Source organism: Phycodurus eques, chromosome 9 (genome assembly GCF_024500275.1).
Source record: "Phycodurus eques isolate BA_2022a chromosome 9, UOR_Pequ_1.1, whole genome shotgun sequence".
Classification (NCBI taxonomy): domain Eukaryota; kingdom Metazoa; phylum Chordata; class Actinopteri; order Syngnathiformes; family Syngnathidae; genus Phycodurus; species Phycodurus eques.
In genome coordinates this window covers 12416847-12444436 of record NC_084533.1, presented here as the reverse complement: position 1 = coordinate 12444436, position 27590 = coordinate 12416847, and the positions used below count along the sequence as shown (strand labels likewise).

Sequence of the window (27590 nt, the reverse complement as noted above, 5' to 3'; positions counted from 1 at the left end):
ATGGACGGTGTGTGGTTACACCCCTAGTACAACAATCTGATGTCCCTTCTGCAAGCAGTGTCAAAGAGTAGGAGGGCTCCGACACCTTCACCCTCTCTTTCTTGACCCCATCAGCAGGAAGACTCCATAACATAGCCACAATCCAAGGCTCAGATCTCATGTATCAGTACAACGACTGCCCACCTTTTACCCAGCAAGGGAGGGACAGGGAAAGGGAGAGTCAAGTTGTGCACCTCGCTGTAACCAGACCTCCTGGCCTCTGCAGCCCTCGGACTGTTCTGGCCCCGGTTGTGGCTGAGGTTCCCATATGGGTCAGTGAGGGAAGAGTGCCTGGCGGCAGGCCAGATCACTCCTGCTATGGTTGGAGAGGAGGTTTGGGAGTACTTGTGCATGATCCAGGAATAAACAGAGCGAGAGGAGGAGAGAAGGGGGACGAGCAGGGTGGATACTGGCGAGAAAAATCTCAACTGTACTACAGCCCCAGCCCGACACCAAGCATAGAACATCGGAGCACTCTGTCGTTTTATGATAACCTTCCTGGACCTGAAACCCTTGACCGCATCCAAAACGTCTTTGAGATGGAATCAAGCTTCCGAGAGCATTTCCAGGAAAACATGCGGGCTCCTGAGATGGTCAGGGGTGAAGCGAGCGACCTTTGGTCAGAAAGTGGCTTAGACAACCAGCACCAAGAAATCGGGCATCAGCAGGAGTCTGTATCCTGTGGATTGGTATACGGGGACCAGATGCTGGAGCTCCAACAGTCAGACTCACCTCAGCGACATCGCCGGAATCCGTGGGCCCAAAGTGAGGTCCAGCAACCAGAACAGACTCATTGGACTCCTAAGGTGCCCCCTCCTCTACCACTCGCTGACCCCTCTGCCAGTGCACTTCGTAGCCTTCTCACCAACCTCCAGCAGGAAATCGTCAGACAACATAAAGTGTATGAGGCCCGGATTGTCAGGTAATTTTCAATCATTCTTTCAATAAATGCCCAAATCGAAATGTCAACACATTTCCACCAAGTGTAGGATTGGTGCATTTCCTGAGAATTACATTTAAAGTGTGCAAGGGTCCAGTCAGCTGTGTCTTACAGGTCACCCCGCATCGTGTCCTACAAACTATTCAACTCCTTAAGTCAAGAATTTCCATTACACAGCGTGGGAAAAACATTAAAACAGGGGTGGGAAAAGTATGGTCCAAGGGACACATACCGCCCACTCGGTTCTTTGATGCAGCCCAATGACCATATACAGTAATGGAACAAATATATATTAGCCCACCCTTGTTTCTTCATTTCTTTGGACAAATATAATGGTGGCAACAAAAAAAATATCATAAGAGTTTAACTTGAGAGCTGATATGTAGCCATTTTCCATAGTTTTCTTGATAACCAAACTCACTGGGAAAACAATTGAGCTTAAGCATGTCAAATAGCACAAAGTATTATGGAATGAGCTGCATTTTTGTAGCGTTCCTTATATTCTTCAGGGAATGAACTCAACATGAATATTTTCCCTTTGTTTTAATGTGAGGCTATACAAGTACACGAGGAAAGTGTTTATATTTAAGGTCATTTTTTAAAATGATTTTACAAAGCAACTTCAGATTTCTCAAGAAGAATTGGCTTCAGTTTATCACCGACTATACATGTGTGCATCACGACTGATCACAGTGATTGTATTTTAAAAAGCAGAAAAACTTAAAAGATGCACTAAAGAGGCCCAAAAAGTATTTTCGCACGCACAAAAAAAAGAAAATCACAATTTATGTAAAATAAGGCTCTGAAATCATGAAAAAATAAGGCCCGCTCTTGAACTGCAGGACTGTGTGGGTAAGTTCACCTGTCAATCAAATACATTCGCTCGTACACTGCGTGCTCAAGTGTCTCATCTGCTTGCTGAATAACGTGTGTCGCTGTGGTTATGGTTAATAAACAGTTAACTTTTCTATGTGTCTTATGTGGGGAGACCCACACACAAGCACTCAGAGCGATGAGCCCGCTGCAGTTGCGCAAGCAGAATAATTTGTTACACAAACAAGACTTGGTAATGTTGCAGTAACGGATTCTAAACAAATCGTCACCACTTTTCTCACCAAATATACTTCCAAAGGTGCTATAGACCTGAACATTTCACCATATGTTGGGAACAACCCAAGTAATCCATACATACATAGAAAGTAGAACAATAAGATCATCAATTAAGTTGCGTGTAAACATGTGGAATGACACAGGGAAAAGGTTCTGACAACTAAGATTTCAGAAACCATTAGAATCTTTCTGATTACGCAAACCGTTGCAGAGTTATGGAAATTCAAATTGAAAATGCGTAAATGTGTAGTCAATGACACATTCAGTGTTAGAGGGTTAATATTTTCAAGACCTTTGTTGGTCTGTGGTGGGTTACATATGGAAATAACACCTGGCACAAGCAGGGTGTGCTAAATTAAGAGGCCATGCTGCTGCTGACCTAGTCCCAACACATACCTTTTTACTAATATAGATGGAGCACGACTCGGCAAAAGGTCAGCCGACGGCAGGCACTAAAGACCCAAAGAACAGATTTCTACACATCGTGAAAGCCTCCTTCGCACAATATAATTGTATTCCACGTGTTGCTCTAAGGCAACTGGTCATTCATTTTAACAAAGTTAAGACACACTTTTGTTCGCCGCCACCATTGGGCACATGTGCACGCCTTCTTGCACGTTCTTCGTTGGTTTTTGCCACTTTCTTCTTTGGGGTCGATTATTGTCAGATGAGTGTGTGATGGACATTTGTATTGGATATGAATCAAAATACGGAGCAAATCGCACGCTACGTGATATTTCATGTCCAAGTAAGGGATGATTACATATTTTATAGGATGGGTGGCAACCCTAAGTACAGACTTGTCAACCCCGTACGGCAATTTTTTCCGACCCACGGGATCAATTTGAAGTCAGCATGACATTGGCCAGCACAATGGCATCAGCCAAACATGTGCATGTAGTTTTATGAGCAGCGTCTTCTTATTTGTATGAAGTATACATTATTCCGTGTTGGTGGTGTGGGGACACGACAGTCAGGTACCAGTTTCAAAGGAGCCGCACGGCTACTTGTGCACCAGTTTGTGCCTATTGAGTACTCGTAACAGTTTATGCTACTTTTGGAAGCTCTGTTTGTTATCAAGTGACCAGTTAAGAGAATGGAAGAATGGATAACTGGATGGATGGATGAAGACACATTGCTGAAGAACTTGTGTCACCGGTTGTGTCACCGCAAATTTGACTGCAAAAAGTGAAAGTGACTGGTGAACGACGACGACGAAAAGAATGCTGACGGACATATTATTTAATGGGAGGCAATGACATCCACAGGAATACTTTGCAAATTCTTGCGGGGTGAGTTTTCATTAACATGATCTCCTTTACATTTTTAGTGTTTATTTGAAGTTTTGAAAAAAATGAAAATGTTCGTTGCGTTTGTTACAGCGCAAATCTGACTGCAAAAAGTGTTTGCGGTGTCAAAAATCCAACGTTTGTAGGATTCGGTCACAATAGCAAACTATATGGACATGATTGGTAAATGGCAAAATGCTAAATGGAGTGCACTTTTGTAGCGCTTTATCTACACCATCGCAGTGCCCAAAGCGCTTTAGAAAGCCTCACTCTCACACACATTCCTACACCAATGGGCGGCTGCTGCTGTGCAAGGTGCTGCCAGGCCCACTGGGGGGCAAACTAGGGTTCAGGGTCTTGCCCAAGGACACTCTGGCATGCGAACAGTCGGAGCCGGGACACGCTGTGCCTACTGAGCCGCAGCCTAGTATTATTCTTGTCTTCTTGAATTAAATCTGACGCACTCGCAACGCGAGATGAAAAATGAGATGGCTCAAGTGCACGCCACCATTGTTTGTTGTTTCAAGCTAGCTAGCTTAGTTCGCTCGGCGGCAACCATCATAGTTACAAACTCAAGTGCTGGCACTCATATGCTAAATTACTTTCGATATTGACTATTTTCGGTGTTGTAGGCAAAGTACTTTGGTAAAAATAATGGCTCAAGCAGCAGCCGCTGCCGACATCCCCGTTAGCTTGTGTCGGAGCAGTTTGCTCCTCTTCCTGGGCTCTACATAAAATAAACAGTAAAATAATAGTACAATAGTACAGCACATAATATTCCAATACACACATTACTCCACATGATTCAATGATACAGTATTTACTCCAAATACATGATACAGAGTCAAACAAGTAAAGAACATTAACACAAAAGACGAATTAATAATTTGATGATACAGTCGGAACTCAAATAATGTTAAAACGAACAAAAAAATATATATATATATTTTAATCCTCAAGCAACACCTCTCAGATGAAAAGAGTATCAAGTGGATATCACAAAACCAAATAGCAATCATGTCAAAGTCGCAACCCGGGGGCCACATGCACACACATTTTATGTGGCTGGTGAAAGCAAGTCATTTCCGTCAACTTCCATGATTCTTGCTAAAATCTGTACCAAAATTTAACGTCATAATATTTACTAAATAATAATGTTGAGATTTTGCAAGCATTTTTGTTGTTGTTACCAAACCCCTTTTTACAGTAATGTGAACAATAGTTGAACAAACTATTATCCTTGACTTCGGATTTAAAAAGTAGTTATCCATCATTTTGTGTGCGTATATATAACAATGATCAGGCGATGAAACATTCATATGGTTTCTCTGGAGGGAAACCGTACTATGTGGCCCACGCTAAAACGGAGTTTGACGCCACTGGTCTTGTACAATGATTCCCAACCACTGTGCCGTGGTAGCTCAACCCGTGAGAGATCACCATGCGTGCTGTGGGAAATTCATTCATAGGTCCGAAAATTATTGACAAATGGTTTTTTTTGGAGTAAATCACCATCGTCATCTATCTATTCCAGTCTGTACAGTGACAGGCAGAAAAGTTAAATGCTCATCCAGTGAATGGCAGAGTTAAGGTCAAATGAACCAATGTATCTGCTTTTTGCCATTCATATCAGAGAATGGAAGCTTTGTGTTCAGGTAGAGGCCAAGATTTCACACACAGAGAATCTGTGCGTAAATTGAGACAAGGTCATCATTATATCAGTTTATATACTCTTGCTAATGTGCATTAATTGTCCGTCTGCCCGTTTAGTCCTGTTTTGAATTATTGTTTCTTTTTTAGTGCTGATTGCCAAGTCAAAGACTTGTTTTTCTACCGGATTTATTTGGCGAATAAAGTGATTCTGAAAAGTAATTTCCCACAGACTGAGGACTGACAAAAAAATGCTACCATACCATAACCAATCAAATCAACCATCAGACAACTGACCTGAGCGTTTTCTTGTCTTTGATCGTGTCTTGTCCTTCTGATGCACGTCTTTACTTTCAGTCTAGAGGAGCGAAACAAGGAGCTGCAGGCGGAGGTGGTTCTGTTGAAAACAAACCTGTCACGGCAGCGTCACTGGTACCAAGTTGTGCAAGCAAAGACCACAGAGTCCGAAAGAGCGCGGACTGCTGCGGAGCTACGCAACTCGGCACTGCAGAAAGACATGGAGCAGTTCTTCGACACCTTTGGTGATCTCAACAACGAAGCGAAGAAAACAGAAAACATCATCAGGAGATTTTGAGAAAGTATACAGTATACAGCACTGTGTAACTGTTTATGAAGAATAAGAACACAATAAGATGTTGTATAGCACATACAGTAGTTTATCTGTCTCTCGACAGAATGCTCCCTTTCCTCTTTTGGGAAGGGTTTCCATGATGTACAGTTAGTTCTTCATGAATAATCTAAAAAATACAGAAATGAAACCTAATCATGATCGACAATTGTATGAGCTGCGCTAGCTGAACACGTTATCATGAGAATATAGTTGAAAATCAAAAGGGATTTCACACTCCACCTGCATGGACATTTTCTGTGGTAATTAGGGTTAGGGAATATACATTTCATAACATTCATTCACAAAATTATTTTTTTCCCTCCTGGTATTTACAGCTTGTGTGAAATCCTTCTAAATTCTCCTGAGAACATGTTCCTGAATGATACTGCAATTAAACAGGACAAGTAAAATTATGTGCACAGGTGTTCAGAATCGAAGAACGCATGATAAATACAAAAAACGTGGAAAAAGTGAGCTGGCCAGTCCTCAGGTCAATCAAGGCATGGATGAGTGAAAGAAAGGCTGGACTTTGAAAAAGAATAATGTAGTGCAGCATCGCTGAGTCCAGTTGTGTGCAAAGCTTCAAAGTCCATATCAAAGGTTTGCCTCCTTGTCTTGTGCCAGGCTTCAGGATTTACTCCACATTTACACCTTCATTCATCACCATGTACTTTTGTTGTTAAACTACATCTTCCAATCACTTCCCACACGAGAAGCCAACTGTGAACTTTACAGTGATGATGTTAGAGGGTGCTACAGAGTAACATTTTAATACCATGCCAATGAAATGCCCAAAAAAAAAAAAAACATCTTTCTGTGCATCTTTCAGAACCCAAATCATCAAGCAAGGAATTTACAGGATTTGTCTTCTGATCAAAATGTAATAGCTTAACTGCATCTTCATGCAACATTACTTTGTTTTGTTGCTTCTGTTCATGGTGTTTTGTAATGGTGTCGAATGTGCGCTGGATGATTAAAATATTTGTGAATAGGTGATCGGATGGCCCATAAAGTGCAACATTTTGGAAGAAAGGGGGAAAAACAAAAAACAAACGCTCTTTACATCCCCTCCAAGTTGACGAGATAATGTTTCTGTTTGATGTCCACAATGATATTGTCTAGAAGAGTATCGTATGTAAAATGTTGGGTGATTACAATAATATACATATCCACAGGCACAAAAAGTCTTCAAAAACACTATTTGCAATGAATGGCTCTACAACCACAACGTGTGTGCGCATCTTTACATACAGTATATTACAAGGCGGAATAAAACAATGCAACCACAGCTTTGCCATGCTGTCAGGAGTAAATTCTCTCGATAACTCAGTTCAAATGAATGAATGCACTTTGCAGAGTGCACCAGGAGGAGATTACAAGCCAGCTAAGAATCGAGGGATCAATCTTTGGCTGAGGCGATCACTGTATAAATATTGAGTTTAAGCTTTTTCTTCCCCCCCGCCCCCCCCCGTTTTGCTGAAACATGCACGAGAGTACCTGTGGTCTACATTTGCTTCACTTCTGCATTAAGTTGATGACAGAAAATCTCTTGTTTCAACATATCTGCTACAAAAATAAAACTATTAAAATACAACAATATCGAACAAACCACAACAGCCCGAAATGACGTGCTCCTGGTAAATTAATGCATGCATCATCCACCAAGTTAGAAAGGTAACGAGTCGCATAGCACAAACTTTGACCTCTAAGCAGCGGTCCAAAAATGGTTTGGAAGTGAAGATGATAAAGAAGATCCACAATTTAAAAGAAATGGGGGGGGGGGGGGGGGGGCAGATTCGATTTGAATGAGAAAAGATGTTAAGATTGTGAAGATGAGGGGTGGTAAACGGAGAAAGACACATTGCGTTCACTGACTCTCGTCCAGTGGCCCCGTCAGCGTGTCGATGCTGCTGCTGTCTGTGTCCGAGGCCACTGTGTGCTCCGTAGACATAGATGAGATGTCATTGGCCGAGGACGACTGCGATGCTGAACTGGATACCACATCTGAGATGTGACACATTGATGGAATGAGTAAACACACCTTGAAATGAACAGTATACACATGAACATACCTGAGCAATCCTCTTTCATCACACCGTTCTTGTTCCTTTCCTCCCAGTCGATCACCTCTTCATAAATTAGCTCTGAGGACGAAGAGAAAATGTTTGTCTGCACAATTCAAAAATGGAGCCCCTGCAACAAGACAATGATTCAAAACACAGAACCAAACCAATAAAGGAATGGCTTCAGAAGAAAATACTTTATGTGTTCTATAGTACACAGGACTATACTATAAATACTGTAGTAGTTTATATGTGTGTGTGTGTGTGTGTATATATATATATATATATATATAAATATATATATTACACACTATAGTATCGTATCGTATCGTATATATACACTATATTGCCAAAAGTATTCGCTCACCTGCCTTGACTGAGATATGAATTTAAGTGACATCTTATTCTTAATCCATAGGGTTTAATATGACATTGGCTCACCCTCTCCGGTTATAACATCTTAAACTCTTCTGGGAAGGTTTTCCACAAGGTATAGGAGTGTGTTTATGGTAATTTATGACAATTTTTCCAGAAGTGCATTTGTGAGGTTACACACTGATATTGGACGAGAATTCCTGGCTCTCAGTCGCCACTCTAATTCATCCAAAACTGTTCTATAGGGTTGAAGTCACGATTGTGCAGACCAGTCAAGTTCATCCACATCAAACTCTCTCATCTGTGTCTTTATGAACCTTGATTTGTGCACTGATGCACAGTCATGCTCTACTCTGATACAAGAAAGCGTAAACCCTCCAACAGGGTGTGCAAGTGTGTGTGATTTGTGGTGCGTGATTTCTGGCATCTTCTTACATTGATTGCCTTTGTGCATTAAGAACATAACTCTTGTTATGATGATAATTATTATTATTAGCAGAAGCAGTAGCATCAGGGGTGAAGGTCACTATTAGAGGGGTTATTGAGGGACTGGGTGACCTCATGGTGGCAGTGAGGAGGTGGTGCTGGTCTTGGAGAACAGGAAGATCTGGTGGTCTTATTGGGGGAGAAGGAAGAGAATGGAACAGGAAGCAGTAATAACCAGACCGGGAGATACCGTGTGTAAGGCTGCCATACTCGGTAGGCAATTGTATTATGCATACAGTGTATACAGCAAAACCTATGAGACCTAAAATCATGGTCAGCGCTCATTTGTTAGTATTCGGGGCTTTGTGGCAAGGCAGGAAGAACAAAAACAAATTCAGTCTTTGGTTGTGTGCACTCCATCTAAATTCCCAGGCTGAATTTTGGACCCAGTACGTCCCTGCTCGTGAGTAACTTCTGATTTAGTCTTCTTCAGATTCATTCATTCATCATCTTCCATACCGCTTATCCTCACTCGGGTCGCAGGCGTGCTGGAGCCCATCCCAGTGCAATCCGGGCGGGAGACGGGGTACACCCCGAACTGTTCGCCAGCCAATTGCAGGGCACATAAACAAACAACCATTCGCACTCACATTCACACCTACGAGCAATTTAGAGTCTTCAATTAACCTACCATGCATGTTTTTGGAATGTGGGAGGAAACCGGAGAAAACCCACGCAGCCACAGGGAGAACATGCAAACTCCACACAGGCGAGGCCGGATTTTAGCCTTGCTCCTTAGAACTGTGAGGCAGATGTGCTAACCAGTTGTCCACCTTGCCGCCTGTGTTTGTACCCAATTTCAAACTGGTCCATGAGAAGGTCGTGCATCCTACCTTTCCACTGCTCGATGCTATGCTCTCGCTCTTCTAGCTGCTTGTCGGAAATCTGGGGAGGAGGCTGAGATACAAGGAGGCAGGCACAAAACACAGAGCGGTCACGTGATCATTGTACTGATGCCGAGCCCAGAATTGAGGATGGGAGGAGTGCGGGCCTCACCGCGTCTGCCTCAGCAGGGTCATACCACATGTGTATGTAGGGGTGATTGAGAGCTTCCTCCACTGAGATGCGGCACTCGGGGTCGATGACCAGCATTTTGGACAGCAAGTCTCGAGCTTGACTCGCTGTCATGGCGACAGACAAAGAATAGTTACTATGGAAACTATGACATTACTTGTTTTCATGTGAGCTGAGGAGTTCCCCCTAAAGGTGTTGTCATCCCTGGTGATGTCAAGCAAGCATGTCCTGCTTTATCCTTTTGAGGCCCGTTATTTTGTTAGCGAACATTACATTACATCAATAAAGTAAAGACAGGCAAAACTGAAGCTTCACCATAGATGAAGGCAGCAACCTCCTAAAATGTACAGTCAAACTAACCCAATGGACAAAACATTTTCTCTATTGAGAGTGCGCCTTACTCTTGAGCTTGTCGTGTTCCGAGTCCGAGGGAAAGGCCCAGTCAGGGAAAAGCTCTGCAAAGCTGACACCTGGATACTGTGGCTTGTTCATCACATAGTTTCTCACAGTCTCCATTAGACGGTTCATAAACTCCAGGGTGGGCGTGCCCAGAACCTCAATGACTTTGTTCCACTGGTCAATGTCTGGCCAAAATGCTCGTTAGGGAAAATGGGGAAGTACAGTACTTACAAACAACAACAAGATGATCACTTGCACAATATGATATCCAATACAAGAGTTGTGTGAAATAAGTAGCTTCTCTTTCAAAGAAAATAACGTTGACATTATCAGAGAGCTACAATTTAAAAACGCTTATTATTGCGGTTGGAGTTTACTGTACAGCAATGTAATGAGATGTTGGCCTAATATTTTGGTTACCTCAATTAGGGTCAAACAATACTAGTTGAAGCAGACCGTTTATTCTTGTGATTTAGATGAAGGGCAGACTACATTTGATGACCAATTCATGCAGAAATTTAAGAAATTCCAAAGGGTTCACATACTTTTTCCTCCCACTGTACATTGTGCATGCGGTCAAAACGCTGTTTCTTGTTGGTATAAACATTATACAAATGAAGGAACAAGGAAAATATATATACTTGATCAAACTATATATTGTATAAATACTACATAAGGTGCCCTTAAAGTCTTGTCACAATTTAAAAAACATATGACAAGAGAAATTGATCAAATATCTTACTCAGATTTGTTCTATGTACTAGTTATTAAAGCATTTAATCATATTGAATTTGTGTACAGGCATCCTGCTGGAACAAATTTCTGAGAATGAAAGGTTCATCGCCCAAGTGATGAGGCAACCTTTAATGTTTTAGGTGAACCGAACACACACTGTGCCAATCGGAGCGTTAGAACAGCCCCAAGTGATTGGGCGAGATATTCAAAATGTGAAGGTGCGATGTGGGATCATGTGAAATTGAATTACTGGTTAATTTTTCATCGAGACATCAATTACTTTTATCTTAACCTTTTTACTAAAATATGTGGCACTACACCGAGAGGACCTACAAGCATTCATCATTTTCCAGCAAGACGGTGCACATCCATACTGGAGACTACATGGTTGTTGGTGGGTTTCTTAATCAAAGTAGACTGGAAGGTATGGCCCAATTCCCTGACAACCTCGTTCACCAGGTATCATTCCTCTGGACTTCTTTTTATAGAGTTATATTAAAGCTATCATGTATAGAACAAAGATACTGGACATCACTAAGCTAAAGCAAAAGATCACAAATGCCATTGTGACCGCCGACCACTGATGAGGCGATACTTCGGCGCACAAGAAATTGAGTACCGTCTTGAGGTGCTTCATGCAACTAATGGAGCCTTCATAAACACGTATTAAATTTGATCAAAATCCATATGTACTGCATATTTTGTAAAGATTTGCACATGTTTGTTAATTTGCTTTTGTATTTTTTTTTTAAATTGTAAAGATTCTTTATAGACACCTTTGACATGTTTATTTTTTTCATTTTCAGACAACGAAATGAAAGTACAAGAATTTTCTGCTGGGAAAAAGTTATCATGGAATGGTTGCGACGGGTGCAGGATACGGTCAGTGCCTTGGAAGATGACGCTACCTTTTACCATCTCTCCCATGATGCACCCCACAGACCAGATGTCAACTGTAAACATAGCTGATATTAATAACTATTTACATTTAACATCAAGCACATACATTTTTTTCCACATTTAACATGCAGATAGAGGGAGAACTGGTTCAAGCTTTAAAGTTAACACTGACGGTGAAGTGTTGCATGTTTTATTCTGTGATATGAACTATGTTGTGGTCTGTTGCATTCATCATTATGCTCATCCTCAGGCGGGATTGGTTTCGCCTTTCTGGCCTAGGCAACCACACACAGGCTCTGCTTATCACTTCCCACAGCTGCTACCAGTGTCTGCCTTGCAGCGAGGGATGCGGACCCTCCCAATTACTGCCTGTGATGACTTTTTGCTTTTTCAGTCAGTCAAGCTCAAGCTGAAAGTTACAACACATATGAACTCTACCTTCAAGTTGGGTTTCATGTTGGCTGCACAACAATGGTATACTGCTACAGTGCCGTGAAAAAATATTTGCCCCCTTCTGAAATTATTTTTTTGCTGTAGATCAGATAAAGATAACCCCAGGAAACATAAAATGCAAAATTTAAATGGGAATTTTATTTATTAGAAGACCTAACACTGTGAACACTAACAAATGATGTCTGCACAAATAATTCCCCCTATAATAGACTCTTCAGTAATTTTAGGCTTGCTTTCTGATTAAATTTGATTTTCATCCATATTTTGGCCTGGCCATATTTTGGACTTGTCAAGTGAGGGGGTGAGGCCATTTCCTCATTGAACTATTTCGTATTCTGCGCTGTAATTTTTGCCTAGATTGAAAGTCTGGATGTTTTTTGTTTTTTTTAAGACAATAACAAGTGAAATTAGTGATAGTGAAAGACTTTAATAGGCTTGTTTAAAAAAATCAATCCATCAATCAATCGAGGACCCATCAGCCTAGGGGGCGACGGAACTTACAGCTTTAATCAATAAAATCAGCTTTTAAAAACTATTTTACGTTTACTTGGGTTATATTTGCCTGATCTCGAACATTACAGTGGGAAGACTATGCAAAGAATAAGAATTTGAGATGGGGTCAAATACTTTTTCACAGCACTGTAGGTTCTAGTGGTTAAAATGACTTGCATAGCTCTCTGGAGTGCTAGAATACTACATAAACCACCATCCTTAAATATTCCACAGGAAAGATGCATTCCAATTAATAACATGGGTGAACAAATTTGCCACAGTTTCATGCCTCAAGAGACCCTTAGGGAGGAAATAAAACAAAGCATTGCATAACACCTTTTGTTAAAAAAAAAAAAAAAAAAAAATTTAATTGAGAAGTACTGTACATTGTGCTGAAGCAAACAGGATAAGATGACTTATTGGTTTTAAGCAGTGGGCATTCATCCTAGTTTTATCTTTCAAGGATCCAATGTTTTGAGGTGGAGCATTTCTCTACAGCCTGATGTCCTTCTTACCATTCTCCTTATACTTCATCCCCAGAATGACCTCTGGTGCCCGGTAGTATCTGGTCACCACATACGGGGTCATCATGAAGTTGGTGCACGCCGTCCTAGCCAGGCCAAAGTCCAAGATCTTCAGGGTGCAATCTGACTTCACCACAATGTTACTAGGCTTCAAGTCCTGACAGCACACAAAATGTAAAGCTCACATCTTATTTCTACAAAACAGTAACTCGTGACTATTATTTCTGTGCAGGCATCCACGGATGGGCAATAATCTATACAGTACGTGTCATGGTCACACTGATTTTTTCTTATCAACACAATGGAATCAAATATGTTAAAATAAAATGGTTACTTTTCATGATTATGCCATTGAAACTTATTTTGAAATGTGATTTAGAATATAAGATTCATTCTTAATATTTAATTGAATGGGTTATATTGGAAATTGTCATAGTGTATAAAATATCCGGAAGGGCAATCCACCGTCCTCACCCTGTGAATGATACCAGCAGAGTGCAGGTGTCTGATGCCACAAAGGATCTGGTAAAGCAGATAAGACATTCTCTCATGGTCCAGATCCATGTGGATCACCTGGCACAGGCTAGCATCCATCAGCTCCATCACCAAATATCTGGAAGAACAAGTAATTGATATAAGCTGGCCAAGGTTCAACACAAATGTAAGATTTGGGAATAGGGTTAGCTTCAACTAAACAGTAAACTTAAGAGCAATGATTCCCAACCACAAGGGTGCCATGAGAGATCGTCATGGGTGCCACCAGAAATTATGCAACTTCGCTAAATTTGTCTAAAAATTATTTATTAATTACAAATATATCTTTGTTCATTTATCTATGCCAGCGATGTATAGGGACAGCCATGAACAATGAAAGGCGCTTGCATTAAATGGAAGAAGGTACATAATGTACAATAAACCTGTGTTTCCGCCAGTAGCCATTCATACAACAGAATAAGTCATGGCTTCCTGCGTGTATATCAGCTTTGTGTTCAACTAAAGAGGCCCATATTTCAAACTAGGTCAATTTGTGAGCAAACTGAGATGAGATCATCATCATTATTTCAGTATTTATTCTTTTTGCAACATTTTTCTTTGGTGGTGTCCTATGAGATTATTCTAATATAAACTGGGTGTCTTGGGTCAATAAAAGTTGGGAAATACTGGTTTAGACTACAACTCACAGATCTTGGAATTCCTCTAGGGACTTCTGAGGCGTGAACACATTGATCAAACGGATAATCTGCAAGAAGAGACACAGCTGGTTCAAAATCATTTTGGATGTTCTGTCATTGCCATGGAAACCCCAGATCGAGGTCTAAAATATTGGTAATTGAGTATGTAAAAATGTTAATATAATCACACAATGTTTATTTTAAGACAAAATATAATGCTTCCATTTAATTTTAATCACCACTGTGACAAAGTCAATTCCACTTCAAAATGGTAAGGGGAGGAAAAACAACAGGACTCAAGGCTTTTGCACTTATTCTACTGTTATAAATCTATAATCACTATTATATTCAAAAGGGGTAAAAATGGGATGCTGTGAGTCAATCTTACATTTTTGTGGTTGACACATTTTAGCAGCACCAGCTCCCTATATGCACGTTTAGCATGCGTCTGGTTCTGGAAGGGCCGACACAGCTTTTTCACCGCCACAGAGATGCCGAGAACTGTATCTACGGCAGAGCTGGTCATAAAGAAGACAGAACGTGTCAGAGCCAACAAAGTCGCTGTTTGTCTGCAACACTTTTTTGTCATTAAGCTTTTAAAATGAGGAACATGTGCAACTACAAAAATGAAATGTTGAAGTAGGTGACTGTTTTGCAAAGCACAAGACAGTCACATTACTGTATGTGCAAACGAAGAAAGAAGAATGCTAAACGAGTGAGAGCACAACATGGTGACGGCCAAATGAACACGTTAATGTGCACACTTCATTACACAATGATAATTATTCACTTTCATGATGCTGCCACAGCAAGGCACATACACATTAAAGGAGCATCCTAATTTGATCATGACCATTCCTGGTCATTAGTCACAGACCATTTTTCAAGAAAGATACTGTATGCAAACTGTGACAGATGCTGTTTAGAATTCGACAGAGGATGGGCTATATTTTGCAAATTAAAATGGAACTAAACCCAAGATGTCAAAACTCATTTTAAATGCACATACTGTATCTTCTTCATCAGCTGCTGTTTACATACATCTACTAAAAAATAATTTTAAAACATTGCACGGTGGTGACTGGTTAGCACATCTGCCTCACAGTTCTGAGGACTGGGTTTCAAATCCCGGCCCCGCCTGTGTGGAGTTTGCATGTTCTCCCCGTGCCAGGCACTCCAGTTTCCTCCCACATCCCAAAAACATGCATGGTAGGTTAATTGAAGACTCTAAATTGCCCGTAGGTGTGAATGTGAGTGGGAATGGTGTTTGTTTGTTTTTTATGTGCCCTGCGATTGGCTGGTGACCTGTTCAGGGTGTACCCGCCTCCTGCCCGAAAATAGCAGGGATAGGCTCCAGCAGCCCGCGACCCTAGTGAGGAGAAGCGGTAAAGAAAATGGATGGATGGATGGATGCATGCTACAGGCCTCGCCTTTTCAGGTCTTTTTACTCTGGCGAGAGTGATGTACTGTATATTTGAGCGTTCCGGCTTATGCATCTTTAATTACCAAGAAAACCATACACAGAAAATATTCAGCAACAAACTACATTGACACAGTTGAGGACACTGAAGAATTACATTTTAACAAAATAGGCTAACTAAAATGTATCCTAACTATTTTCACTCGTCTTAAAAACATCCAGACGCTCAATCTTAAGGCGACAATTATGGCCTACGGCTCCGCAGAGTGAGGGAAGAGGTGGAGTTTTACAAAACCTTTCAGATACAGTAATGGCGCATTCAGGAGTGTTAATAGATTTGTTCTGAAGCTGTTTTCAACACTTTAAATGTCCCGTATTTTGGCTATTTATACCTCCATAGTGACTCTTTAACATGGACTTAGTATAAAGGTGTTAATTTAATTTAAAAAAACACACACCTTGTTTTTGTCATACAAAAAAGACCCCTCCGACAGCTACTTCTGTTTGACCCAGTTTTATGTCCGCTTTGTCCATATTTGGCTATGACCGCCCCTTTTCCACTGATTGGTTCCCTCCGTGTCAAAGACCCACTTGTGAGAGCACACGTGGTTCTTATGTTAACAGCGCTGGCTCGGGAGCGGAAAGGGAAGGCGGAGATCTTTGCTAGTGACGTAGATAAGCTTGAGAAATTAAATGCCCTGATTTCAGGCCTCCAGGCAAAAAAAACCTCTGGAACTCAGGAATGCGTGGATGATTTTAATTCATATTTCACATTTACTGAGGCATAATATTACATCCCAAATACTAGAAAAAGTTGGTTTTGCAAACTATGCCCCCTTTAACAGGGTTAATAACGCATAATAATAACATAAGCTGTAGGGACAGACCAATAGTATAGCAGCTGCCAAATCCATTGCTTTCTGCAGTCTGGGGGACCCCTCCGGGCCCCCGCAGAGAATTTTTTTTTTTTTTATTTTAACTTAAATTAAGCAATCTGGTAGACTCTGAAGAGTACAATAAGGCAAAAAATATATCATCTTCACCCAGAAAAACGTTTTTACACCGCTCAAGCACATGTTGATGTACAAATTTAAGATTAAAATTAAATTTGCCTAATTTTTTTCCCCCCTTTGTTTTGGCCTCCAACTTGAGCCAGGTCCAGCACCACCTGCACCTGATGCCTGCTTCAAGCTGTGCCACATGAATAGCATCCTCCTCTCTAAGCACTCTCATTCTGGAAAATAATTTACTAAAATCAGTCTGTTTCACTTCATTTTTCACTATTACCAACTTCAAACGCTAATCCCAAATGCATCCCCCAGGAAAATATGAAGTACAATATTTTTCTGTTTTTATTGGCCATTTCTGAATTTGAAGTTAATTCTTCTGTGTTGTGACGTCATCCCTAACATCGCTCCGTTGCTTAATACATTTCACATTAATTGTAGGCACATTTCCTAATTCATACAAAATGTACTAGCAGATCATCTCGTCGCCGATGTTACGTGTGCTTCACGGTTCCGCTGGGACAACAACCCACGAAAATACAAAAGACCAGTGCAACAAATACAACATGGGCTGATTTGATGAGCAAAAATGTTGGTTAAACGTAAGAGTAACAATAGAGGATGTCTGCTCCAGAGGTGGGTCGAGTAGCCAAATATTGTACTCAAGTAAAAGTACAGTTACTTGACAATAATGTGACTCAAGTAAAAGTAAAAAGTAGTCCTCCAAACAATTACTTCAGATTAAAAGGTACACAGTTAAATAATTACTCAAATACAGAGTAAACAGTGAGTAACTTCTGTTTTTTTTTTTTTTTACCACAGCATGAACATCAATAAAAATAATAAAAATTATAAAATAAAATGTGAATGTGCAAATTCTGATGTTGCAGTGTGTGTGTGTGTGTGTGTGTGTGTGTGTGTGAAAACATCTGCAATTTACTGCACGGCGTTTTCTAAAGTTATAAGTGGGCTGAAATATCCACATTTGGGCAGGCAGTGCCTGACAAAAACTACAATACATGAAAGCTGTTGTTTTTGTTCGTCTAAATGCAAACAAGAGTAGCGCACCGTTGCCTTCATGGTAACGACGACCTTCCCAAACATGGCCGCCATGTAGGCACGACAATCAGCAGGGGTGGCTTATCGAGTGTTAATACCTATGCCCAGGAAGCCAAATAAAAGACGTTGGGTTAGGTCATGTGACTCTTTCTTTCTTTCTTTCTTTTATTCGTGAAGTAGCCTTAAACGTCACTGGCGCTTAAACTGGATTGGCGCAAACAGCGCCCGATGCGGAGGTCGAAGTCGTAGTCTCGCGCACAAAATAGTTAATAAAGTAGCAATAATTGATAAATAAAAGTATCGAGCGGCATTTAGATCATTCTAATGGAGTAAAAGCACCGTTACTTCTTTAACAGCAGACGCGGCGGAAGTGTTTTTTCTGGTCTCGTCAACTCCTGTGACAGGTGGAACCTCAGGCCAATGAGCTCCCATATTAGTCCGCTGCAGAGTAATATTCACAAATCTGTGTGTGGATAGTGGATGTGTGGAATGGATCGAGCTGCAAGTGTTCAAGGAGTATGAACCAGCCTATGACGTCAGCGACAGCGACCCCCCCCCCGCCCCCAGGAATCTATACGATTCACGTAAATGGCCTATTCTGAGTTCAAAACGGCGAATTTCGCCAAAAGGCGACTGATTTGCATGTAAGAAAATTACCTTTATTAGTACAACAACGGGGAATTTGCATCATTTCAGCGCCAATAGTGGATACAGGAAGTACAAAAAGAGTTTAATTTGAAAAATAGGGAAGTTCAGACAAATTGTTCTGCAAGTGAATTTCTTTACGTTGGCAGCTCTACAGTCATAGCCATAAATGCAATTTTACTAATAATTGGCATAGGTTTATGATTAATAGTTGCCGGGATTTATTTATTTTATTTTTTTTCAAAGTGCTTTGTGTTGCATTTTTTGTAAGAAAATCGCTGACAAATTCAGTTTGATAATCCCTTCCGGTGTTTTGGCTTTCGGCCCTGGCTCCACAATTTCGGTTTTGGTCAAGAATTTTCATTTCAGTGCATCACTAATAATTATTATTAGCTTTAAAATTACAGCCGTGCCAAAAGAAACTCACGCAACGTGTTCAATAAGCGGTGAAAATGAAGCAATAATAAAAAAAAAGAGCTAAGTCACAATCAGCCAAGCACTGTTAGAAGAATTAATCCAGTATATGCGCAACATACTTCTGCAGTCGGCAACACGGGTAAAAGCACTTCCTCCTCACTCGGGTGAAAGGGGAAGGGGACCATTTCAAACCACCCGTGGAAACAAACCTCTACAATGTCTTTTTTAAACACAAGATGTCACCACACAGCCACCAACGATGACGACAGACTTGAGAATTTTTGTATTTTAAAGATGGCTTCGTTCATGTTTACATGTATCATATCGTATTAGCATAATTAAATGATATACGTGTTTAATGCTTATTTGAAGACACCTGCCATGAAGAAAACAAAACTTGAGTAAGTTCGGCTTTGTCAAACAATCATCTCATCAAGTTATGGTTGTTATCATAACATACACAGAAAGTCAGCTATCCCGTGTTCCGGGTTGGTCACCTGGCGTTCCACATATAGCGGAACAACTCATCAAATTTCTTGTTTTTAATCACCAGTGATGCACAGCATCCTTTTGTAAAAGCTTTCCTATTTAAGGCAAAGCTACTCACCAAACGATGCCCTGGGCGCCCGAGCCGATGGCACGGAGCTGCTCGTACCGATTGAGCACGGTGAAGGTAGAGTCCCCCACCTGAACACTAGAGAACTGACTTTCGGCCTCACTCATCCTGAGGGACAGTCAGGGGCACCAGCGCTGTCTGTGAAGCAACGAGACACAGACACACACATTAACTGCATCACTTGTCTCAACAGTCTTAGGACACACCACTGCATCAACGAGAAAGGTAAGGCCACCTACAAAGCTTCCACAATTAGTGTCCTCAGTTCCCAAACGTTTATTGAATGTTGTAAAAAAAAAAAAAAAAAAAAGGTGATGTAACACAGTGGTAAACATGACCCCGTCCCAGCGTTTTTGGAACGTGTTGCAGCCAATTCCAAGTTAATGATTATTTGCTAAAAACAATAAAGTTGATCAGTTTTTATGTTTAACACAACGTCCCAACTTCATTGGAATTGGGGTTGTATATGTCGGGAGGCTTTCCCCGCTGAGTGAACCGCAACTCGGTAATATGTATGTCATTGTTGGAAAAGAAAACGCTAACTTTGCTTATTATAAAGGAGGAGGAAGTGACGCAGCAGGAAAAAAAAGGGAATGGGAATATCCCATACTAATTTCACAGCAGCAACTTGGAAGTCAGTCGTTCGTGAGCTTTCTTGTTCCAGGAAGAGCGCTTCGAGGTGTATTTCAGGCTGAGCATGGAGCTTTGAAAGGGAGTTTGAAAGCATCATGCAGAGATTTCTCAGAATATAATTTCTTCTATTGGCACACACACACACACACACACACACACACACACACACACAATGAATGGGGAAAGTTGAGGGTGTCCGACGCTTTGCCAAATGCAGTGTGAAAAGGCCTTTAGAGTTTAGTGCTCAAGATGTCAGCACACTGTAAAAATGTAGGCACATTCTCGTCACGTTTTTGATGAATGATGATGAATAGTTAATACAGTATGTGTAGGTAATTTTAATGACTGCATTTAAACGTTTTATTCCCAAACTGTAACAACAGAATATTTACACAAGTAGCAGCTTATCAAAACAATACAATTTATTGCTTCATATAAATACCTTAAATTAATGAACACAATATAAGTTAGCATGTTAGTGTGGCCCTAGACCAGGGGTGTCAAGCGTACGGCCAGGGGGCCAGAGTGGACCCCCTGACGAGACAGTGAAGTTAATTGGGACATGGGTTTATTAAAGCCCGGATAAAAATGGTTGGGTTACGTCAGACAAACAAAATCATGCGACTGACTCGCTGTAGCGACAACCCCCTGACAGGAAAAAACTGAAAGTCACTTCTTTAGTGAGATGAAGTGTACAAGCTAATTTGATTCATGCTAACAGTTGGAGAGGGGTTTGCCTATTGTTTGTGCTGACAAATGCTCTCTTCATGTAGATTCATTGTGCTTTCAGCTTTTTGTGGCAAGCTACTGGGTGCCTATTAAATAAGCGGATAACGTTTATATATTGCACTTACTGTGAACATGGATGTCTTTAATAGACATAGCTAATACATTAACTTTGTCTTTATTTTTTTCCACTCTGTCAATCTGCCTGTATACATTTACAAGGCAGGGGATAAAAGCACTTTCATTCTGAAAAGTTCCCAGTTAAGTTTGTAAGGTGTGATGAGTCAATTGATCTTTTCAAGACTTCTAGATGGATATGAAAATGTATGTAACTTTTGAAAAGATTTCTAAATAAGCTGCTTTATAAAATGTACTGTTTAGAGATCTACTGCGATCTGTAAGCTGCATGTGTAAATGAAAACACTGATTCATATTGGGCGGCATGGTGGACGACTGGTTAGAGCGTCAGCCTCACAGTTCTGAGGACCCGGGTTCAATCCCCGGCCCCGACTGTGTGGAGTTTCCATGTTCTCCCCGTGCCTGCGTGGGTTTTCTCCGGGCACTCCGGTTTCCTCCCACATCCCAAAAACATGCATTAATTGGAGACTCTAAATTGCCCGTAGGCATGACTGTGAGTGCGAATGGTTGTCTGTTTGTATGTGCCCTGCGATTGGCTGGCAACCAGTTCAGGGTGTACCCCGCCTCCTGCCCGATGACAGCTGGGATAGGCTCCAGTGCGCCCGCGACCCTAGTGAGGATAAGCGGCTCAGAAAATGGATGGATGGATGGATGATTCATATTGTTGAAATTGTACTAATATTTGCTAACATTTGAGATTTCTTACATGATTTGCAACAAGATAAAAATCAATAAATGTGCATATTTTCCAAAATGTAGTTGTAACTATGTGCACCCCAAAAATGGGGAAATAAATGAATTGTTGTTATTGATAGGGTATAAGGCGGATATACTGGTCTGGCCCACTTAGGGCCAAATTGGGGGGAATGTGGCCCGAAAACTAAAGTGAGTTTGACACCCCTGCCCTAGACAATCATTCCAGTTTTTCACATTGGGAAAATGAATTGTCCCCACTTGTACTATGTGTACCCTAAAAGCTGATCAACAAAACAATCAGAAAACAAATAAAAGTGTAACATTAAATGACACTCAATGCATAAAAACAGTTCATGATTATTTTCACAGTAATTAATTAAACAGTCTCTGCAATTGGCTGGCAACCAGTCCAGGGTGTACCCTGCCTTTGGCCCAAAGTCAGCTGCGATACACTTCCGCTCACCTGCGACCCTGTTCCTAATGGGGATAAGCGGTAGAGAAAATAGTTGAATGGATGGATGTCGGATCAATCAGTTTGGATTTAGTTGCCTGTAAATCTTAATTCTTTAGCATACAAATGCATTTTTGACCATTCCAGGCCACAAACCTAATGAGAACAGTTTGGAGAAGGCCCCTTTCAAGTCCAGCATGACTGTGCCCCCGTGCACGGAGCAAGGTCTATCCTTCGATAAATTTGATGCCAACTGCAAACACGTATGGGATGGACTATAAGAGAGATTGTAAACCAGGGCTTTTCTCCGCTCCAGAATGCGTGACCCCTTTACTAAACAAATTGAGTAATGGACAATAACTCCTACAGATGCACTAAAATCTTGTTAAAATGTTTCCCAGAAGAGTTTGAGACACTGAACACCAATGACCACTATTTTCGATGGCTTGGTGGAGGATTAATATACTGTAGTTCCAGCTGTCACACTAGCATTCATCTTTCCATTTTCCTGCTGAAACCAAACAATCCACAGTGGCTTCCATGTACAACTTGCAAAGGTTTCACTAGTCTGTTGTAGATGTAGGGAGAAGTACTGACATGTTTGCCGTGGAGAACAGAGGCAGCTGACAGCTTGGGAGTTCCAAAATCCTGGACGGGCACTTCTACACCCTAAACTAACACATTCTTGCTATTTTAACAAAACACATGGAGACGGTCTATGTATGTGTGTGGGCAAGGAGGATGCATAGTTGTGTCACCAATATTCACTTACACTTTTTTATTATCTAATACCTAAAACATTTCCTCTTATTCCAGTGTTTCATAACATGGTTGGTTTTCTACCTCTCATCCTCTATGCATTGTTTTCTCCTTTCATTGCTGCTTTCAAAATGCTGCATACCAAAACAAAAAGGGTGGTTTAGTGCTGCTCTGCTTCCACACCATTACTCAGGAAAAGGGGAGAAAAATATCCTCATCTCTTCACTCCCTCCCCTGTCTCTGTGGATTTTTCCTCATCCAGCTGGCTCTCTGACTTAATATGAGACAAGAGCTGCTATTGGGCTTTTTCCAAGATTTGAGCGTCCTAACGTTGATCATTCCTCATCAGTTCCTGAATTTGTCTCTCACTAAAAAATATCTTCACTTAAATCGAAAAAAACAAAACAACACACACACTTTTGCAAACAAAGGGTTTTCCTCATTAACATAAAAAAGCAGTCCCACTATGAAATGCCATTTCCCATTAGAGATGCTCAGATTATGCTAATGCATTCCACAACAACATATCATACTCCTTGACACATACAAAGAACTGCTGGGACATGCTGGGAATATACTGTATAGTGGACTAAAGAATATCAAGTTGTTGTTATTTTGGATTATTATTATTATTTATTTTTTTATCTCCACTCCCTGCTCACTTCTGCTGTTGCAACAGGACTGTAAAGTATAACTTCGTCACATGATGATGATGATTTTTGAGTTTACACACTGTCACGTCATAAATACACCTGTGTAAAGTGTCAAAGCAGATAAGTGTAATTGTTCTGGCAAAGTTGTGACACTAAAATGAGAAGGAAACAAGCAAAATTCATCCAAAGCAGTGACAAATCATCAATGTGCACCTTGTTTGAGACACTTTTCTGAGATAAGTCTACTGTGATAAATCTGTCCAATCTTTCACACTTGCGGCTAATAAGTACAGTTGTTTCTTTAACCAAGACCTCCGGCTTTGTGTACTACCTTGGGATGGCACAGAATGGGAGTCTGTTTCAAAAAAATGCTGTGGGTTATGATGGGAGAGTATTTGAATATGTTTGTTTTTCTTGTTTAGCGATAAGGTCCACATATTGCACTGTACCGTGTTACTTGTTTTTCTTGAAATCAAAGTTGCTACTGAGTGGCACCATCTGTTATTTTGTCCCTGAAGGGGGGGGGGGGGAATGAAGCATTTGAGGTGAGGCCTCTTTTTTAAAGGGGACACGTTATGGAAAATTTATTTTTTGATTGCTTGTATACTGGGGTTGCACGGTTTACCAGTACTAAAAAAGTAAAAAAAAACGATACGATAACACATCTTTTCAGTACTAGTATTTTTAATAGTGATCTCCCTGATTGTGCTGTATGCAGTTTGACGGATAGTGAACAATTCTCCAAATAAGAGCTAAAATGTGCTTGCTTCAAGCTGTTTATTCGTCACTCCCAGTTGACGTTTACTGTAAAACAGACAACTAAAACAAATAAACTGTGCTGGTTTTCAAACATCTACGTTTTGCCATTAAAAATCTTCTGTGGAACAATTTTTGTATTGTAAACAAGACTACAAATCTCGGCAGCTTTGAGAATAATTTTATTTTGTTAAATAGCTGAACTGCTGTTTCTATTTTTTATTTCATCCTCCATGGCCTAATATCTTTTACTTATAAAAATACAAAGAATTTGAAATTCACTGTTTTGCCATCTCCACTGCTTGTGGTGATGGTTTAGGTTTTTGCTATTGTAAGGTTTGAGTATTGAAGTACTTTATACACATATAGTATCGAATATGTGTGGGTAAAAATATCGATTCATCAATTTACAACTTCTCTTTTCAATACAGAGCTGTCATGTGTTTACGTTTGTACTCCTATCAATCCATTTTCTGTACCGTTTTATCCTCACAAGGGTCGCGGGATATGCACAAATAAGATATTATTGTGGATATTTTAAATTCTTACTTCAATTTCCAAGAGGTAATAAACATTAGGATTACATGCACTTCACCTTTACAGTGTTTATACACAACTCAGTTTTTTTTTGTACTCTTGTAGTCCATGTGCACAACTAAGTTATGTGCATTTTTTTCGTCTTAAAAAAAGGTGATGTGTGTTTACGTGGTATAAAAAATAAAGATTTCAAAACAGTCAAATGTTCTCTTAATTATTTGTGCATTTCTACTTCTTCATCGATATCGGCGCATTTAAAATCAATATTGGATCGAATTGAATTGCAACCTAAAGAACCGATATCAAATTGAATTGCAACCTGAATAATTGAAATCAAATCAAATCATGAGATTCCCAACAATGGCCAGCCCTAGTATCAAAGTCATAAATTCTGTATCAAGACAACATTGTTGCATCCAAATAGTTGGATTTCTAGAGTCGTCCAGAGTCAGCTGAGATTGGCGCCACCACACTCACGACCCTTGTGAGGATAAGCGGTACGGAAAAGGGATGGCTGGATAAGTCTTGCATACTGTATGTATGTGGACTCTGTTCAACAATAATGGGTGGGGGTGAAAAAAACAAAACAATTGACGATTACAATTCTAATAAAAATGTCAGTAATAATAATTTACCTAATAAAAGCAATATAATGATCTAAATAACTGGCAGTCACAGAAAGGATTTACTGTATATCATGAAGAAACTACCCACATGTCCATATGGACAGCGCACAATCAACCAAATAGTAACATTGACAATGCTGTCCAAGTACAACAGCTCAATATCAATTAGGGGTGCACGATATATTGTGTAAGCATCGTCATCACGATGCACGTCTGCGCAATACTCACATCGCAGGGTCAGCTGCATTATTGGTGTACTGCAATAGACAGTGAATAAACTGTAATATTAAAAGAGGCACCTGTTTGGACATGCAAATAGGATTAGCACCCATGTTACAGTGAATTATAACGATTCAAACAACACATGGAGAAGCCCAGAGTGTTGTATACTTATCTCCTTGTATGATAACTATGAAAGTGGACATGTTAAACAATGTACACCTGCTGCATTTCCCATTTTGCACTTTAGAATGAAACTATTGTAGGTAGGCATGTAGCAGCTGTGTGAGTGCACGAGGTGCGTTCAGGGACACTGCGTAAATGGGAGGGACTATGTTCCTTGACTCTTTTGTAATACAACACGTAACTGTAAAAATGGATTTCTAATGAACTACTTCATTTTTGGAATGGTTAACTGAACTCTGAACTAGTTTGCGTAGAAAATGAACTTTCCAAACAATTATCCTGTATTATTATTATTAATCAGTTTATTTGAAAGGTATTATTTCACATTGAAGTATATATCGCAGCTTTATTTTTTCCCCCCAATATCGTGCAGCCCTAATATCATTAAAGATATAAATATAAATATATATATATATAAACTCACTGACAAATTGATTAGGTAAACTTGCAGAATACTACAATCAGAGGTTGTGCCTTTACAAATACTGCAACTTTAATTGAACAATGTTTCCCTGATCATGCCCTCATCAGCTGTCACATAATTACGTTCATTTGAGCTTGAACCCCTTGAGTTTGTGCCTCAATAAATAACCCACAAACGTTTCGGAATATTTTCTTTGTACATTCAAAAACAAGTAGGAATTTGGGCTTGAATGAGGACCATCGATATTAAGATAACACACAATGTGACTGGCTTTTAACAATACATAGAATTTACTTTTTTTTTTTTATTATTGGCAACATAATCTGTTACTTCAATATGGAAAACAACATCTGAAATACACTCTATTGCACATTCGGTTACATAAGCATATGATTTGGTTATGAGGCCAATGATGTGATGCTGAGTGACCTTCACAGTGCCAGCCTCCGTTCCTCACGACTACTGTCCACTCAGAGTCCAGGCCTTGGGGTGTAACATGACCACAGCTCAAATTTGGGAGCTGATTGGGGGTCAGTGAGCTAGGGGGGAAAAGCCAATTTATGATGATGCCGCACCAGGAGGACTGCATTCTAAAATGATGGTTGGGGAAGATGACTTGTGTGTTATATATATATATAATATATATATATATAGTGTGTGCGTCAATGCACACAACACTCACATGCGTTGAGAGGTTCAAACTTGGCTGCGAATGAATCATGTGGAGATGATCCACAGCACCAGTTGTCCTGACCACATATCATGTGACATAACGGGGTGTATACCTGTCTGATTTTAATCCCCGAACGCCGCATACCTGCTCTAAAATACACACACACACACACACACACGCGCGCGCGCGCAAGCAAGCATAGACCGAATGTGAAGTCACGCGTGGATGACACATCGCAACCGCAGCGCAGCACAGCTGGCCTTAAGCGTGGTTTAGCTCGGCCGTAAATCGCCCCAAAAACAAAACAAAAAAAAAAGGCGCCGGCAGCGACGGTGTAATATGCAGTTTTAGTTTTATCGGGAAGTCAATTGGTGTGGCCTGAGCTGTTCCGTCAGTGTTTTGAGGGCAATTCGATGCGGTAGTCGTGGGCCGGGGAGCTGAAGTGAAAGCCGGCGGGTTGAGAGAGCCTCACCGGCGAGGTGGCTGTAGCGCCGGCGAACATTTACCTTCTCGCTTCCAGGAAACTCCCGGGCATGGACAAAGCGTGAAAAGGCGCTTTCGAGTCGGTGAAAAAAAGTTAAGCGATAGGCCGGTCGGACTGTCACGACGCGGGGCTTCCAGCGGCTCCTAGCCGAACTCCCAGTGGCGGCGGCGAGTGCGGAGGAAGGCGACGTCAC

At 40.7% G+C, this 27590-nt stretch overlaps 2 protein-coding genes across 2 annotated transcripts; one reads left to right on the top strand and one right to left on the bottom strand.

The window, feature by feature from the left end:
* On the top strand, positions 1–6843 carry LOC133408080 (uncharacterized). The gene is made up of 3 exons (XM_061686572.1): positions 1–7; positions 115–961; positions 5386–6843. The coding sequence occupies exons 1-3, from the start codon at positions 1–3 to the stop codon at positions 5621–5623; spliced, it is 1092 nt and encodes a 363-aa protein (XP_061542556.1). The 3' UTR covers positions 5624–6843.
* mapk9 (mitogen-activated protein kinase 9) lies at positions 4183–27563 on the bottom strand. The gene is made up of 12 exons (XM_061685195.1): positions 27420–27563; positions 19428–19574; positions 14661–14790; positions 14282–14340; positions 13575–13713; positions 13092–13257; positions 11613–11684; positions 9999–10181; positions 9580–9704; positions 9417–9480; positions 7732–7803; positions 4183–7663 (listed from the first exon to the last, which is right to left on the bottom strand). Exons 2-12 carry the CDS (start codon positions 19541–19543, stop codon positions 7527–7529), a joined length of 1263 nt encoding a protein of 420 aa, XP_061541179.1. The 5' UTR covers positions 19544–19574; positions 27420–27563; the 3' UTR covers positions 4183–7526.
* Positions 27564–27590: the final 27 nt, after the last annotated feature.